Source organism: Sinohyriopsis cumingii, chromosome 8, assembly GCF_028554795.1.
Source record: "Sinohyriopsis cumingii isolate HCF-2022 chromosome 8, ASM2855479v2, whole genome shotgun sequence".
In the NCBI taxonomy this organism is placed as follows: Eukaryota; Metazoa; Mollusca; class Bivalvia; order Unionida; family Unionidae; genus Sinohyriopsis; species Sinohyriopsis cumingii.
In genome coordinates, this window is record NC_142968.1 from 21,455,360 (window position 1) to 21,472,791 (window position 17,432).

A 17,432-nucleotide genomic window follows, 5' to 3' on the forward strand; every position below is an offset into this window, starting at 1 on the left:
AAAATAAAATAATCCACGACACTGAAATAATAAACTTTACCCTCTGTAAAACAACACCCTTATCTGATGAATCCTCTCAAGAGAGACTATTGAAGAAAGAAATTCAGTATTTGCTAGAGAATGACATCATCTAACCAAGTACAGGTGACTGGAGTTCAATTTGCATTTTAGTGCTGAAAACAAATCTGGCTTTCCTTATGTGTACCGATTACAGAAAAATAAACTGTTACTAAGACAGATTTGTTTTCTATTCCTAGAATCGATTACTGCGTTGACAGAATTGGAAATGCCAAATACGACACCAAATTTGACATTTTGAAGGGATTTTGGCAAATTCCACGTATGGAGAGCAATGGAAATTTCAGTTTTCATAAATCTAAATGGACTTTACCAATAAAAAATCGTGCCATTTGGAATGAAGGGTTTACTCATTTCTTTCCAAGGTTTTAATGAATATGATAACATCTGCTACAGGAAATTTTGACGCTTACATCGATGACGTCATCATCTAGAACAACACCTAGAAAGACGACATGGAAACCATCTGGAAGCTACCTGGAAAGCTCAATGAAGCGAATTTGACAATCAACTTGAGTAAACATGGCTTTTGCTGCTTGTGTTACTTTTTTAGGACATGTTATTAGACATGGTAAAATAAAAATAAAAGAAGTTAAGGTTAAGACTATTTTAGAGTTCCATGAGTTGCTTATCAGTAAGAAGCAATTTGCTGATTGGTAACATTGAAACACAAGCAGTTTATAATTTGGCTAATGATTCCAAGAAAAGAACAGGTTTGGCTTTAAAACTGATAATAGTTATTAAGACCAAGGGTTATTAATTCGGAAGCGCTAAGTGACATTATTGGCCCCCACCTCTTGCACATTGTCGGAGGGGCTTCGAGATTTGATCCCGTCCTTATGTATTTTCGTGCACAAAAAAAAAGAAAACACAACACTTGACAATTAAATTTAAGTATATATAACGTAGTTATTCTAATGGAAAACCCGCTCCTAATAAGCATAAAGACATTTTTTAAAAAAATCATACCTTATCGAGGATTATTGATCAGCATATATCCATTATAAGTATAAATAATTTAAACAGTACATGACTAATCTAATGACTGTTAGGAGAAACAAAATAATTTGGAAAAAAGAAAGTTTTCACTCAAAGTACGGGACTCAACGATCTAGACTAAGGTGAAGAGGTTCCGTTTTTCATGTGTAAGGTTATTTCCAGATGATTTGATTAAATTTACTTCTGCCTCAAACGACTTTTGCCAGATTTATGAAGTTTTCATTTTCTCTATATTTGATTCTTTTCATTTCAGCAGGGACACTGCGTGATTAACAAACGATCGTACTCTACTTCCCCACTATGTACCTACGATACTGTGAAATTTATGTTTGTTTTATTCATTTTTTCTTTATGGGCTTTTATGTTTTCTTAGGAAGTAAATAACCAATATGTAACACATTCACTTTGCACTTCTACAATCCATGTTTAAACCATGTATTGGTATCTGAATTGCCCACTGAACTTAGACACAAAGACATAGTGATCCCATTCAAGAGTGCTCTCAAAACTCACTTATTTCGACTGAAAGAACAAACTTAAAGACCTAATAATGTTTCCTACCTTAAATATTCTCAGCATGTTTTTTTATGTTTTCTAATTTCATGGTGTTTGTTTTTGTAATCATATCATTATATGTTTTTCATCTTATAAGTGTTGTTTAATGTTGTAAATCGCTTAGAGTTTCTAAAGATTAGGCGCTATACAAAGTCCTCATTCTTCTTCTTCTTCTTCTTCTTATTATTATTATTATTATTATTATTATTATTATTATTATTATTATATGCAAGGTCAAGGTCAACGGGTTTCCATGCAAAACCGGTAGTTTTCTTCAGTTTCCCCAGTTTGCTATACTGACGTTGTCGAAAGCAATTCAGAAAAAATGTAAGAATTGATTGTACGATAAACTTAAATATAAAGCAAAAATTTTATTTCTTTCTAATATGTTTGCATCTTCTGGTGGATCCAGTCCAAGTAGCTGGAGACTTTGGTATAAACTGCGGGTAGCTTTTGCTGGTAGCCGCAGCCAAAGTTATAGCTAGGGATTCCCACCAACTCCCAATGGCCTTCCTGATAGCAGACGAAAGGTCCCCCACTGTCTCCCTGAAAATACACATCTAAACTTAAATGCAGGACGAACATAGCACGACCGGAGTGCACTACTGGATGTCTGTACTAGTTATTCTTTTTAGAATGCTTTCCATATTATATACTGTCTGAAACAGTTAATTTACAAGACCTGTGTTTATGCATATGGTCTGTGTGCCACTGATTAACTTACTAACAGCATATCTAAGTGTCCCATATTATGCAACGTACGTAATGCTATAGTATTTATTTGCACATTTAATATTGTCAAATACTATCCGAGGAATTAACAGTGTAATTGGTAATGCTCTATGGCCATGTCTAGAGTGCACGTGTTAGCATTGGATATCAGAAGCATTCCATCCTTAATCACATGCCATCTTAACATTTTATCTCGTTTAAACTCTTTGAAAAAGACAGCATTAAAACCTAGGACACGTTCGCATTGAATTGCTAAATCTGATGCAAGATTATATAAAAGATTCATGATAATCATTTAATACGAGATTCAGGTGATTATTTATATTTATGTAGAAGGAAGAATTAATAAATGCTGCATTGCAAAATCTTAAGTTAAGAACCACAAATAGCTTTGTTGTTTGCACTTGTTTTGTTATCTTTTGGGGGTGTTGTTGGGGTTTTTTATTTTTGTAGCTGGATTTTGTTTTGTTTAATTTACCTGACATACATCTCTGAAACCAGTGGGTCCGTTTTCTCCCGCACAGTAATTTGTATCATACATGGTTCTCCCTATGAAATAGTCGCATTGAGCTTTAGGCAAGATTGTTAGTACTGCCTTGTTCAGAATCTTGTCAGGTACCGGAGCAATGGCAGGGTCTGAGAAAATGGAATATATAAGACATTAGAATCATGTATCACAACAGTTGATCGTTTGCTTCTTAATGATGAAGGGAACTGTTGCATTTTTTATATTAAATTTCTTAAGACATATCGATAGTTTTTAAGATCTGAATGAGAATCTCATACGCGAAAGGTTTAAGTAATCTTCTAAAACATAAGCTTTTTTCCATGAAATTCGTACTGAAACTTTCAAGATATCTTCATTAATATGCGCCGAAACCAGATTCATTTAAAACACAGAATTGAAAACAAAAACGTTTTTCAATATATCTTAATTGTACTTTAAATACTCATTGCATCTTGCTTAATTGAAATCATGACAAGGAAAATGTCAAATTGTCTTTCATTAAGGTAAGTTCAATATGCAACATACCGACAAAGCAACTATTTTTCGTTGTAATTTTATAGCGAGACATTAAAATATGTTCAGTGATAGAAATTTGTAACCTCTGTATTTTGCTCTTAAAGTTAGAGTTAACCGTTTAGGGAAGAAAAGTACAACCAGCCTGAATGTCAGTTAAAAAACGGATTTAGGTATATAAAAGAATGTTAGATGTAATGTCTGCATTGAATAAAAAAATTGTTAGACTTGATTAATAACCATGTTTGTCAAGGGGGGGGGGTACATGGAACAGAATTTTCCTAAAATTCAATTTAGTAGTAACATCACGATAGATATATGTCTTGTGAAAATGCTAAATGTAACTAATTGACCATTTGGTTAGTTATCTAATATTACTGACAGCCTTAGTCGTGGGTTCAATGCCTGGATGAGCCATACCAAAGACTTACAAAATGGTACTAACAGCTGCCTCGCTTGGCGCTCAGCATTAAGAGGTTAGTGGTAGGACTGGTCAGCCTGGTGTCAGGATAATGTGACTGGGTGGGACATCATGCTACATGTCTGCGGCATGATGCTCCAGTGCTAGACATCACTATAAACTGTCACACTGCAGACATCGTAGCGATATGACTGAAAAATTGTTATAGCTACGTTAAAAATCCAAATCACACACGCACACACACACATACACTGACAGCCTTACACAGCCTTACACGGGAAATGTACAAACAGATGCCTCCTACATCAATAGTTTACTCATAAGCATTCATTTGTTTCAACTAGCGACTAAAGGACTTAATCTCATATGCAATCAATGGAACCATTTTGGAAAAATACATTGAATTCTTACTGTAAGTATGAGCTCCCCATCCGGATACGATGCAGACATGATTTTCAAAATTAGAGCCAGCTGCGGGTAGACATGCTTTTCTAATGTATCTGAAAATAATTTAAAATGGCATGTTTGAATATCAGTTTGCAACCAACTTGACACAGAAAGAATGAAAGGGATGATTTCAAAAACGTTGTAAAACATTCGGTGGTTGGTTGTAATACATTTTAGTGGCATTTTCAACACAGTATTAACTTTATCAAGCCAAGAAAATGGGAACTAAGTGCCTTTCCCAAGGACACAACGACGCAGCCGACCAGGGCTAACGCGGGTCATCACACGACGGAATATTAAGAGTACCATAAAACTCTCGCTAAATACTAGCACAGACGTGTGTAACCCGCGGCTCGCAGCCCGCGGCACTCCTTCACGTTGTGCTGCCCGCGGCTATGTAAGCAGTCTGTTTGAAAATATGCATTGTAATTAATATTCATAATTAGTGATAACGAGCTGTTCTTGTTCATACGGCCCGCAATTTTAAGCATTGTATCTGTGTTTTGGTCCCCATCCAAACTGGGTGTACACCCCTGGGCCAGCGTGTATGACTGGAGGAACGTCGGAATAAGTAAGCCCTTCTTTGGTGTGAACAGAGAAGAGGAAAGGGCAATTACCAGAAAACATTAGTTTTGTAATTACTTTATAATAAACAACACCAACACGTATAATGTGTGATGTTACAGAATCAATTGTAATGGATGTCTGATATTACTACGTTACTTGGATGTCTGATATTACTACGTTACTTGGATGTCTGATATTACTACGTTACTTGGATGTCTGATATCACTACGTTACTTGGACGTCTGATATTACTACGTTACTTGGATGTCTGATATTACTACGTTACTTGGATGTCTGATATTACTACGTTACTTGGATGTCTGATATTACTACGTTACTTGGATGTCTGATATTACTACGTTACTTGGATGTCTGATATTACTACGTTACTTGGATGTCTGATATTACTACGTTACTTGGATGTCTGATATTACTACGTTACTTGGATGTCTGATATCACTACGTTACTTGGATGTCTGATATCACTACGTTACTTGGATGTCTGATATTACTACGTTACTTGGATGTCTGATATTACTACGTTACTTGGATGTCTGATATCACTACGTTACTTGGATGTCTGATATTACTACGTTACTTGGATGTCTGATATTACTACGTTACTTGGATGTCTGATATTACTACGTTACTTGGATGTCTGATATTACTACGTTACTTGGATGTCTGATATTACTACGTTACTTGGAGAGTCAATCAGAAGTAGCGCTAGAAAATGCAAACCGACAAATTTTGTTAAGTTATTTGTGGATTGCTTAGATCCTTAACTATGTAAAAAAATATGCTTTTAAAAAAGTTAAATATTCCAGTATTTCACCAGCGATCATTCTTCAATTCTTAATCTTGTAATCGTCCAGAAGAATATACTTCTAACCATTTGATATGCTTTATTTTCCCCGTCACTCACTCAGTCTACAATGGAGAACACTGTCAACGCAAAAGATTGATGCATATTACAACTATAACATGTATACACGTGTTTTCCGATGCAAAATATAAATACAAATGCAAAAAATCCTCTATAACATTTTGTTGGAAATTGTCAGCTACTTTCATTCAGCTATAACCAAGTCAGTAAATTTACGACAAATACAAAATGGGTAACAGTAGTAGTAGTTCGTCTATCAAGTCGATGAGGACCACTTAAGTCATCCATTGTTTTATTGGAAACAAATGGCTCGTGGGTGCCTAGGTGGCCGATGGGGCCGATGTGCGCCCTGAATGTTCTGTGGCATTGTGAACATGAGATGGTAGCAACGCTGATCATGTGGTTACTGTCTCGTGAGTTCCTGGCCTGTCTCCGTTGTGCCGCCGCGGAGGTCCTGTTGGCCTCGCAAACTTTAGTACCTTTAGTGAGGGAAGAGCGCTATACGACCCTGTCCTGGCAGTCTGCTCCCACCTGTATAGCTAATACCAAAGTTCTTCAATGAGACTTCGGGGTGTCCTTATATCGTTTTCTCTGACCTCCTTTGCTGCGTTTTCCTTGTTCAAGCTCGCCGTAAAAGAGAATTTTTTAAGATGGTGACCTAACGTGCGAGCTACATTGCCTGCCCATCGCAACTGTGATTGCATTAAGATGGCGTAGATGCTAGGAAGGCTTGGTTGGGCAAGGACCTCAGTATCCGGGATCCTGTCTTGCCACGTGATGTTTAGGAGTCTTCTGAGGCATGTAGTGTGTAAGTGGTTCCAATTCTTTGCATGGCGCTGGTACACTGATTATGTTTCGCAGGTGTATAATAACACAGGGAATACTGTCGCTCCGTACACCTTCAACTTTTTCTGAAGACTAATGCCTCTTCTGTTCCAGACCTTGACGTGTAGTCTGCCGAATACTGTGCTGACCTTTGCAATCCTGGCATTAACTTCGTCATCTATTATAACATTCTGGGACGGAGTGCTGCCAAGATAGGTGAACCTGTTCACTGCGCTCAATTTCTATTAAAATGGGTATTAGTATATAATACGACAACTACAGTGAATGAAAATATACCATACTTTCCTGATAAATCCACCGGCTTTGAGAGCTTGAGCAGTGCTATATCGTTGAGCTGATGCGCATCTGCGTTGTAAAGCTCGTGAATTATGAGCTCACTCACGTGGTACACGTTGGTTTGTGGGATATGATTCCGGTCTTGCAGGCCCACCCCCACTGTGAACTGAGTCTTGTCTTGTGATCTGCAAAAGATTTAATTTTGAATGTAATTTTAGATAAACATGTTTTCACCATTAACAGTAAATGTTCATAAACTTAAGGGATCAGATTTCCTCTCCGTCTGGTTGTACATTTCTGGAAGAAATGATGTTCTATTAGAACCTTATGGCGACCTTAAGATCATTCAATTCCAAGCTTAACTAAGATATTGAATATTTACTATTAGCCGATCAGAAATGATCTTTCAAAACAAATGCCAATTTATTTGGATTGCTTAAAACAAAATCTAAAATTCAACAAATCTGTGATTTCTCTTATATGAGAGCAACAACGATCATGTGAGGGATATTGCCATAGCAATCAGCGGGTAATCTTGATAAACTGTAAAATAAATTCCGTCCAAGAACGTTCTCAAAGGAAACTTAAGGAAAATGCGAACAACTCAGTCTCTTAGTGTGGACGACATTTTTGGTTCTTTAATTTACATACACAATTGAAGTACTATATTGTGTCTAGGTATTGGACTTAAGATAACAGAAACATCCTCTACAAAAAGCTACCTCACAACGAGAATAGTCATGAAGAACAGAATTCAGCTAGATTTACTGATCCAACATTGTGTTAACGGGCTCAAAAGGATTGATATCAGCCCAGATACCAAACCATCAATGAATAAATTATTGTCTTTGTTACAATAATTTCGTTTCATTTATTCTCGTTATATCACTTTTCGTCATTTGGTGAAAAAACGTTATTTTCAGCACATTAATTTGTGGATTGAGGAAGGGGTAGAGTGGTTTACAAGGAAGGATCATTGCTCTCCAAGTCTTTAAATTAACCACGAAATCCACGACAAAGAGCAAGCTGCAAAATATATTAATTTAGCAGTACTTGTCAGGAACAAGGAGTGAAAAATAGGAGCATATCACTTAAAAGTGCGATAAATCATACATAACATGGACGATGGAGCTTAGAATTATTAGAATGAAAAAGGTAAATACAGAGGACCGGTCCCGAGTAAAACTTGAGCACTTAAAAGGTTCTTGTTTCGTACCACTAATATCCCGACTTCAGTTGCGAAATCTTTCTAAATGCGAGGATAATGTGCGCTTAATCAAGATCAAGGCATTATATTTTTCTTCATTTAACACTGCATGATCTATCATGGTCTTCCCCAATCTAATGAATCTTGGCTTTTTATCACCTATGGGATCGCCCTACTCCCCATGGGTTTGTTATAAAAACCTACTTGAGGCAGCAGACAGAGGCTGTGCATATTTGTATGCTGAAGCTTAGTAGTCAGGGTCGGGACGTATAAGGAAAAGGGTTCGTACATTTCTGATCGGTGGTTTCCTTAGCTTTTGTTTCCTCTACCTCCAAAACAAGTTCTTATCAAGTTCTAAAGCCTCAATAGCCTTTACATTCTTAAAACTTCTTTTGCAATAGATTTTACTTAGATTATAAATAATACATCATGTCAACAAAAGCGCTCTCCATTTCTATTTCTAGAAATCATCTTATCAGTGTAGAAAGTAATATAGGTATCTTAAAAAATAACTGAGGACCAAACTTACTGGTGGAAACAATGGGCAGCAGTGACGACCCACTGCGAGTCAACCAACGTCCCTCCACATGTGTGGTATCCGTACAACATCAGAGAAATCTGGAAAAGCAGGAACATAACTAATATAATGTACTACAGGCAGTAGCATTGCACGAACTTCACAAGACTAATATAATGTGCGACATATAATAGAATTATACGGATTTAACAAGCCTTTTTTAATGTACTACCTGTCATAGCAGTATGCGTACTTCACGTGGCTAACATAACGTACAACAGGTAATAGCACTGTACGAGCTGTTCATATCTAGTACGATACACGACAGGTAATTGCACATTACGAGCTTCTCATGACTAATACGATGCACGAAAGGTAATAGTTCTTTACGAGCTTTACATAATATAATGCATAGCAAGTAATATTACGGTAATAGTATTGTACGAACTTATCGAAACAGGACAGGTAATAGCACTGCATGAACTTCACATGGCTGATATAATATACAACCGGTAGTAGCATTATGCGGACTTCGCATGACTAAAACAATGTGACCGCTTCGAAGGCCTCATGGTTAGAGCGTCCGTCTCGGAAGCGGGAGGTCGTGGGTTCAAACCCCAGCCGAGTCATACCAAAGACTTACAAAAATTGTACTAACAGCTGCCTCGCTAGGCGCTCAGCATTAAGAGGTTAGTGTTAGGACTGGTCGGCCTGGTGTCAGGATAATATGACTGGGTGGGACATTATGCTACATATCTGCGGCATGATGCCCCAGTACTAGACATCACTATAAACTGCCACACTGCAGACATCGTACTTTAAAAATTCTAATCACACTCACACACTAATAAAATGTACAACATGCAATGAGACTACGAACGTTTAAGATACTTTAAAAGTTTGAGAGACTGTACATGATAGATACGGTCTTACTGTCCATACCAAGCATTCAAAAGGCCAGAAAAGTTAGTTTTGATTTTTAAAAAGCACGGATAACTTAAGAATACTGGTCAGAGACTAATAGTCTAACATTTAATCGGTTTTCTAAAAGTTCCATTACATATGTGGAACACATATGCCAACACATTCTCTCAGGACAGCGGAAAGGATTTTTAGGCCCTAAGAAAAATTCTCCAGTATGCCGCAATGAACTGCTAATTGTTATATCGATGGGCCACCTGACCATTTTGAGCCCCCATAAATATTTTGTCTTAGTTGTCCTAGTTGTCATACCCTGCCCGTGGCCCTGCATTTGAATTAAATTTACGAAATGTGTGTAGAGAATCGTATAGGAGGCAATCTTCAAAGCTGATACAACTTTTTTTCGTCTAATATAGATCACGAGCATGCTTGTTATGTCTAGTTCATGCTTTGAAGGATCCATTTATATATATATATATATATATATATATATATATATATATATATATATATATATATATATATATATATATATATATATATATATATACACACACACACAAGGATCCTTCAAAGCATGAAGTCTTTTTAATTTGTGGGGAAAGAGACATCAAATGTTCATACAAATTAATGTAAATAAGATGATTCAGTCAGACAGCGTAGCGAAATAAGACAAATTCTATCACCTGCCATGGAAATTCTCCAAGTTGAGCTATATTTCCACCAGTAATTCTGTGTGTTGATGCGGTTTGTCCGACATCACTTATACCACAATGACCTGAGAATTAACAAAAAAATGTTTCTTTGAACATTTATATATGATGTTCATGAATAAATCGTTGTATATAATATTCCCGGTGATTTTTCTGCAGTTTGAAAACGACAGACGCTTACATCCCATTTTATTATATTTTTATTTTACTGAAATGCCTAGATAAATAAGTCCACATAATGAAGTATTTACGATCATAAGCATGTCTGCATTAAGAAAGGAAAATATTTCTCCTCGAATCTAATATATTGGCAATGGAACTTGTGTAATTTTTTCAACTGATCTGTAGTGTAGTAAGCAAACTTTCTGTTTCTTCTGTATCAGTCGTGATTTGGGTTAAATAATGTTCTGTTCTGTTCTGTGCTCATATATTGTATTGTTTGGGTAAGATATGCAATCGGGTTACGTATTGGGGAGGAATACGAGGAAGACGAGGAGAAGAAGGGAGAGGAGGAGGGGAGAAGGAGGAAAGACAGACGCTAATTATTATACGATGACAAATTCATTTAACTGTACAAATGAATTCTTAATGTAAAGGAACTGATTTTTCTATTTTGTTTAAGTTCGTATAAAAAAGCGGTTATTTTTGTAATGACATTAATTTGTAAACCATACGAACATAAATAAACGCATAATTATTGGAACACTGATTGGGGATATAAAAAGGAATCAGATGAGCAAAACAAGGTGAAATCGTCATTGAAGAATATGTTTTCATTCATCGAGGTAGATGATAACATTTTAACAGATTACGAAAGATAACGTAATCATTACTTTATTATGCCTTCAATTTGAGTGACTAAATTCAAACTCCATCTTTAAGATAAACACTTCTGTCAACAAAACATGGAACCGGTGCACAACTTTTCTGGATGTGAAAAAAGGCCTAATCGTAATGGTTATAAACGCAGTAATGTTCCGCAGATAACGTCGTGCAAATGTTGCAATTACAAGAGGCTATATTGCTCCAATGTTTACGTTTTTGTTATGTTCTTAATAATACGAAGGAGGCAAAATCTAGATGACGTATGTAGCGGAAATTATTGAAGCAACATGTCCAATCCGATATTGTTTAAAAAAGCAATAATAAATTATGTATAAAACAAACAAAAGAAAGCAAACAAATTGTTAAGTGACATTAACGAACGGATTTACATTCTTCGCCTGTGCAAAGGAAGTATTGTTGCTCTGATGTAAACATATATATGTATATATTATGAGTATCAAAATATATTTTAAGCTATGAACTTTCATTTGGCAATAATAGTCTTCCCTGCCTTTTTCACATTATTGTTTTCAATTTGCATTCTCTGCTGAAGTAATTGCAAGTCAAGTGAATACAGGCTATTAAAATCTTAGTAACGGATATGTCTTATATATACGGACCATTATGCAAACTTACGCCTGAGTATTTGATCTTACTCAGCGCCGTTCAAGCTGTGCGCACTGTTGCTGAGAACCTTGTAATGAGAAAATCAATTTTGAAACAACGGGATTTAATTCCTTTATATGTTTATCATTCCAAGGACTCGTCCATGTTTGACAAAAAATGCGTCATAAAATGTATTTTGGTCTATCAGTTCTATCCTTAAGCTGACATATTGCTCTCACTTACGGTTTGTTGAGGCCGAGTATGACGTGTTCACAGACCCACCCGATCCAAAGGGCCCTGATCCTCCACCGTTGCTTCCGGTTTGACCCAAAACTGAGCCCCCCAGATGGATGCCAGAAGGAGGTATGCAACATTTTTCCTGGAACCCACAGAAGCTCATGGTACTACCGTAACCAAGGGGACATTGATCAGTTAGGGACACACAACTACCGGACAGACTACTGACACATTCTGTAAATTGATAAATAAATAAATTAATTAATTAATACTGTCAAACAATGAGATGGCAGAGTGAGCGTCTATTAGACGCTGTCCAAATATAATACAGGAAAGATTAACAGCTAAGAAGCAAAGTGTCTGTTTAACCAAAATGCATATACAGATCTAGTACTATTTAGCTGCTACAACAATAATTCTAATTCGACACAGTAAATTTCGCTCTATTGAACGTGTGAGACCACATTTTGCTTATATATATATATATATATATATATATATATATATATATATATATATATATATATATATATATATATATATATATATATATATATATATATATATATTAACACATCTGTTGTCACTATACCGTTCTTTTCTGTTATCCTTAAGTGCCACAGAGGTTGCTCTTTGCAACAAATAATGCTCTTTATGTTTGATATCGCATCTTGTTTGAGTTGACTTTTACTGGATTTCAATTTAATTTGTCCCTCTTTTTAACTGCTGCTGATAACTTATAAATATAGTGACGCGACGTTCTATGTTTAGATGTGCTTATCAATTTAGAGGGGAGTTATTGTTGTTTTATTTAAGTTACCATCTACTTGGTAGTCTTCTATTCGATTGTTTGTCCCTCTCCGTTTGCTCCTACATAACAATAATAATATCATCATGCAACTTGCTTCATGCTACAATAGTTTTATAAATTACTGTGTATTATCATGTTCGTTAGGAATGACGCTTCGATAAGCTGTCTGCCAAACCTGTCTGAAAGCGTTAATTTTCGTACAACTTTCAATATAATACATACGATTTGCTCCCCCGGAAGTCCCACCAGACGCTCCGCCAGAAGTACCATTTAAATTTAAAAATTCACTGGCTATGCAGCAGACGTCACTTCCGCAGAGACTATGTGCGCGTCCATGTGTAATTGGACAGTTTGCCTCCGGCATGCATTGACCATGTAAGTACTTAGAGCACTCTAGTTAGGCGAAAAGAAAAAATAGTTTATTTTATGAACTAAAATCATACGTACAGCACGTGGCGCCTTAATTATAAATATCGGCAAGCAATAAAACCTTTCTTTCTTTTTTATCTTATTCATTTCTTTATATATTTCCATCTATATTTTTGTATTTACTTGTCTAGTAATTTATTTTCAATACAAAAGGTACATCTGAGCTAAATACATATCCCAGAATATTAATCCAGATTGAAGATGGCAGACAATTGTTCCCCTATTTTGTTCGTACTTCCTCAAATGATTATATGAACAGAACGATTGTTCTAATCATATATGTATGTCTTCTAGGCTGGCCCAACTGTAACGGTGTAATTTCTGGAGCACCAAAACTTATCTACATACGACACCGACCATGTAATTTTCGGGATTTCCCATCGAGCCAAATAATGCAGATTGCCTTGAACTATTTTATGACATCTTAATTTTCTAATTTTCATTTCCTCAAAAGCAAGATCAACAAAGGCTGACAATGTGCCTAATTGTTTGTGAATACCTACGATCTGTTTCACCGGAAGTGCCGCCAGTACCGCCATTAGAGGTACCACCACTTGTCCCGCCATTTAGATATTCTGGGGCTATACAGCATACATCATTTCCGCAGAAGCTATGGGCACGGCCATGTGTCATGGGGCAGAGTATTTCTGGCATGCATTGCCCGTGCAGATATTGTGGGCATTCTAAATAAATACACATATATGTTTATAAAGAAATTGCTATAAAGGCTAACTACATTATTTGTACTCAGTCTGGTATAGTTGCGATTCAACAAGCCAGCGGTTTGACCTTTCGTTAAACTATACATTAGAACCTAATTCATCTAGTCTTAATTTGCGACTGGGCTATACGTCGTGAATATTTGACTGCACAGTCATTGGACAGGTAATTCGGTCCACCAATAGTATGATGCCAAGTACATAGTTAAAAATGGTGCAAAACAAAAGCAAGATTCCATTTTCTACGAATGATAGTCCCAGAAAGCATACTTATCGCATGGGATAATTCAAAACTAACAATGTTCCATTACATAGTACGAATTTTCCGAGCATGTACATTTTTCGGAAACTTATAATCAACAGTAACCATTTTCAAATCATAAACGTCTGACATGTGCTTAAATATAAATCTGCATCAAATGCATGGAAAAGAAGTTCCATCCAGTTCCCTGTAACATTACTGCATGCCATCAAAATGTCGCGCATCATGCTACAATTTTCTTGTATTCCCAACAAGAAAAGTCAATAAAATTTATTTTTTACTATACTGTTTGATCCTCAAAGTTTTAAATTACAGTGTTATTGAAAGTATTATTGGCAAGTTGATTTTCTTTCCTTGAAAAGAAAACAAACAAAAAAACAAAAAAAACAAACCAATGGCGGGTAGCTTACCTCCTGAAGCAGTTACTTCGATGCCGACATCGATTACGAACAGAAAGAGAACTACGTACCGCATGACTTCGGATTGGGATGTGTGTCAGTTGGAGACGATAGCGCCATTTATGTCACTGTTCAAAAGGATAAGACACGTCAGCGTTATCTACAGGTATTGCAAAACCAAAGATTTAATGTATTACCTCTGTCTCTCTCTCTCTCTCTGATATTCAAAATATTTGCTTCTATTTTAATATTTCTTTTATTTAGTTTTAATTTCTGTATCTAATTCTTTCACAACCCGATCTAAAATAACCTATCGTTATTCCAGTAAAAGCAGAAGTGACCTGATATTTTCACTTATCACTAAAATAGGCGAAGTTAGATATGTTTTACATGCAGTCCTCTTCTGAAATATGAAATGTACTTTAAGGATAACGGTCATTTTGGGTACTCTTCTTTGGAACACAACCCCACCCACTCTTCCATGCCACTTTACTCTCATGCAACTGGACTAACCCATTCCCTTTCCTTGACCCTGGACATGTCCTATCTCTTTAATGTTCGTCTTACAATATAAGCTGAACATAGGAAGACCAAGTACTGATGTTACTGCGCTGTCACAAAATACTTTAATGATTATTTAATGAACAATAACACGTTTATTTATATTCAAATAGGTTATAAAATGTATATCATTCCGAATTAACATCAGAATGAAAGTTTTCGCTCCAAAGTGCCAACGGTTGAGCAAAGGTCAAAGACACGTTAAAAATTAAGGCACAAACAACTAAAATATGGCCTCTTGAGAAAATGATTCACTCGTAAAATAATGCAGTGAAAACTCACTATAAAGCAAATTGATGGTGTATGATGGAGGGAAACAGGATATATTACTTCCAGGAAATATAACTTGTTGATATTTAATCTTGAATATTTTGTCTCCGTTTTATATAATTAAAGAGGTTGTGATTTTATGAAAGGAAAAATCCAAATTTATTTTAATGTTAGTGGCATCTGAGGAATATCCGTCAAATGCATTAGGTAACAAGAAATATTTCTGAAACATTATAGTTTACATGTCTGCTAAGCAATAATTGTGAGCAGAATTTTCAGGAACCATCAGTCTATGTTGTATGGACATTATATATTGTACCGGGCTACAGGTAAAAGCACGTATAACTCTTGTCTATCTACCAGAATTGGCGACCTATCAATAAACTGCCAGTATCGCATAACCTTTCGTTATCTCGAACCTTTCCCTTTATCAACGTTTCAAATGAGTTATAAAACGGTGCAGACTGGTCACTTACCTGCGTCATCGACTTATACTCTAAGCCTGTAAAGCTGTCATGCTGGAATTATTGCTAATTGTTCTAGGCCATTCGTGTGCATTCGTTTTGGCAACAGGTGGTACGGTAAAACAATCGAATAATTTGTGACAAGAAATTAAAAATTCGGTTTAGTGCTCTTCTTTTGAATATACTGACAAACAGAGATAAATCCATTCGCTTTGACTTCGATCATTAGCTATATCCACGGTTCTAACACTACAGTGGGGAAAATGGTCGCTCATCCAGTCTCTGTAGTCACTGGAAACCAACATCCGAACTAAGGCGACATGTATAATTTTATTATGATCAACATAATATGAGATAGTTAAGTTGTATTTCTTAAACAAATTTTATCATTTACAGAGTGTGAAACCTATCTCCATGGACAATGCATGCCCGAAGTAAATTGCCCCATGACATCTGGTCGCGCCAGAAGTTTCTGCGGAAGTGACGTATGTTGTATACCCGCCTCCGCTCTCAATCTCGGTGGAACGGGGGGTACGGATGGATCGTCAGGCACTGGGGGCACATCAGGGACACTTGGAACAGTTGGACAATCTGGTGGAGGTAATATCTGCGTCCATTTTTGAGCGTATCAATAATTTAAAAATGCGACACTATTCCTGAGTTGAGTTGAATAAATGTACATTTATAGTGCGTGTGTTTTCCATAGATTTGATACGTTACTTGAGGTTACTTTCATATATCATATAATTCTTTCTCTTATCACACAATGTCCTAATCTGTACCACCTAACCTTTGAATTGATTCAAATCCTCACGAATGAGAGCTTAAAGAATGCATTAATTGTATATTGATTTGTTTCCATCATACGTTTTTGGTTTTCGCTTTCAACAAAAGGCACTGACTTCCTTCAGCACAACACACCAAAAAGGTAGGGTGTTATTGCAAAATTGACGCGACCAAGTTTTTTAGGCTGACAGAAACAAGATAAATATCATTGTAAATGATGTTTACATGCATTATTTTATATTAGCATAGCAAGTTTCAGAGACGGTAATCATATATCTTATCATTATTATCATTTTGCTGACATTTATATGTTTAGAATGTTCGGTGTACATGCATGGAGAGTGCATGCCAGAAGTTAACTGCCCGATGACTCATGGTCGTGCACGCAGCTTCTGTGGAAATGACATATGCTGTATTCCCCCATCAGCTCTCCATTTAGATGGCACGGCTGGCGGTACAGCCGGGTCACTCGGAACAGGCAGTGCAGGACCGCAGGTGCCAGGATGTAAAGAAGGCGAATTTGGGTCGTGTGGTTTAGCCAGTGGAACTAATTTGCTTGGCTAATTCGGTGAAATATGCCGAAATCAATACCTGAACCTTATGATCCAATCTGTTTGGTTAAGTTTATGTAAATAAATAAATAAATAAATAAATCGGTGTACAGTAATTTGACCTTTCTTGTTTATTTTTGTGGGTTTTTTTTCTTCGAATTTAATATGTTGACTCTAAGTAATTTTTCTCATAAAATTTAATCCATGTCTGTAATCAACAGGAGTTACGATCCTTGCCTTATTGCTGTTAAACCATCACATATAATTAATAAGTATAAAAAACAATGATAAACCTATACTTCATAAGTTATCTTATTTGTAAATATC

The 17,432-nt window shown here is 36.2% G+C and overlaps 2 protein-coding genes across 3 annotated transcripts; one reads left to right on the forward strand and one right to left on the reverse strand.

The window, feature by feature from the left end:
- Positions 1–2,013: 2,013 nt before the first annotated feature.
- On the reverse strand, positions 2,014–15,879 carry LOC149793117 (chymotrypsin-like elastase family member 2A). The gene is made up of 11 exons (XM_089968952.1): positions 15,781–15,879; positions 14,486–14,601; positions 13,598–13,777; positions 12,888–13,058; positions 11,861–12,088; positions 10,160–10,251; positions 8,565–8,653; positions 6,834–7,013; positions 4,218–4,306; positions 2,843–3,000; positions 2,014–2,178 (listed from the first exon to the last, which is right to left on the reverse strand). The coding sequence occupies exons 2-11, from the start codon at positions 14,547–14,549 to the stop codon at positions 2,014–2,016; spliced, it is 1,416 nt and encodes a 471-aa protein (XP_089825078.1). The 5' UTR covers positions 14,550–14,601; positions 15,781–15,879.
- Positions 15,753–17,208, forward strand: LOC149793118 (uncharacterized). 2 transcript variants are annotated; one of them, XM_089966297.1, is made up of 3 exons: positions 15,753–15,880; positions 16,165–16,368; positions 16,871–17,208. In XM_089966297.1, the coding sequence occupies exons 1-3, from the start codon at positions 15,820–15,822 to the stop codon at positions 17,116–17,118; spliced, it is 513 nt and encodes a 170-aa protein (XP_089822423.1). In that variant the 5' UTR covers positions 15,753–15,819; the 3' UTR covers positions 17,119–17,208. The 2 variants fall into 2 exon arrangements, with proteins under 2 accessions (XP_089822423.1, XP_089822424.1); XM_089966298.1 differs by having other exon boundaries at positions 15,755–15,877.
- Positions 17,209–17,432: the final 224 nt, after the last annotated feature.

Coding starts and splice junctions, on each gene's coding strand:
- LOC149793117 (XM_089968952.1), bottom strand. CDS start 14,549: ATGCGGTACGTAGTTCTCTTTCTGTTCGTAATCGATGTCGGCATCGAA. Junction 13,778..14,485: donor CGAAGTAACTGCTTCAGGAG/GTAAGCTACCCG, acceptor GTATTTATTTAG/AATGCCCACAATATCTGCAC. Junction 12,089..12,887: donor GACTTCCGGGGGAGCAAATC/GTATGTATTATA, acceptor ATCAATTTACAG/AATGTGTCAGTAGTCTGTCC.
- LOC149793118 (XM_089966297.1), top strand. CDS start 15,820: ATGCTGGAATTATTGCTAATTGTTCTAGGCCATTCGTGTGCATTCGTT. Junction 15,881..16,164: donor ATTCGTTTTGGCAACAGGTG/GTACGGTAAAAC, acceptor TATCATTTACAG/AGTGTGAAACCTATCTCCAT. Junction 16,369..16,870: donor AGTTGGACAATCTGGTGGAG/GTAATATCTGCG, acceptor TTATATGTTTAG/AATGTTCGGTGTACATGCAT.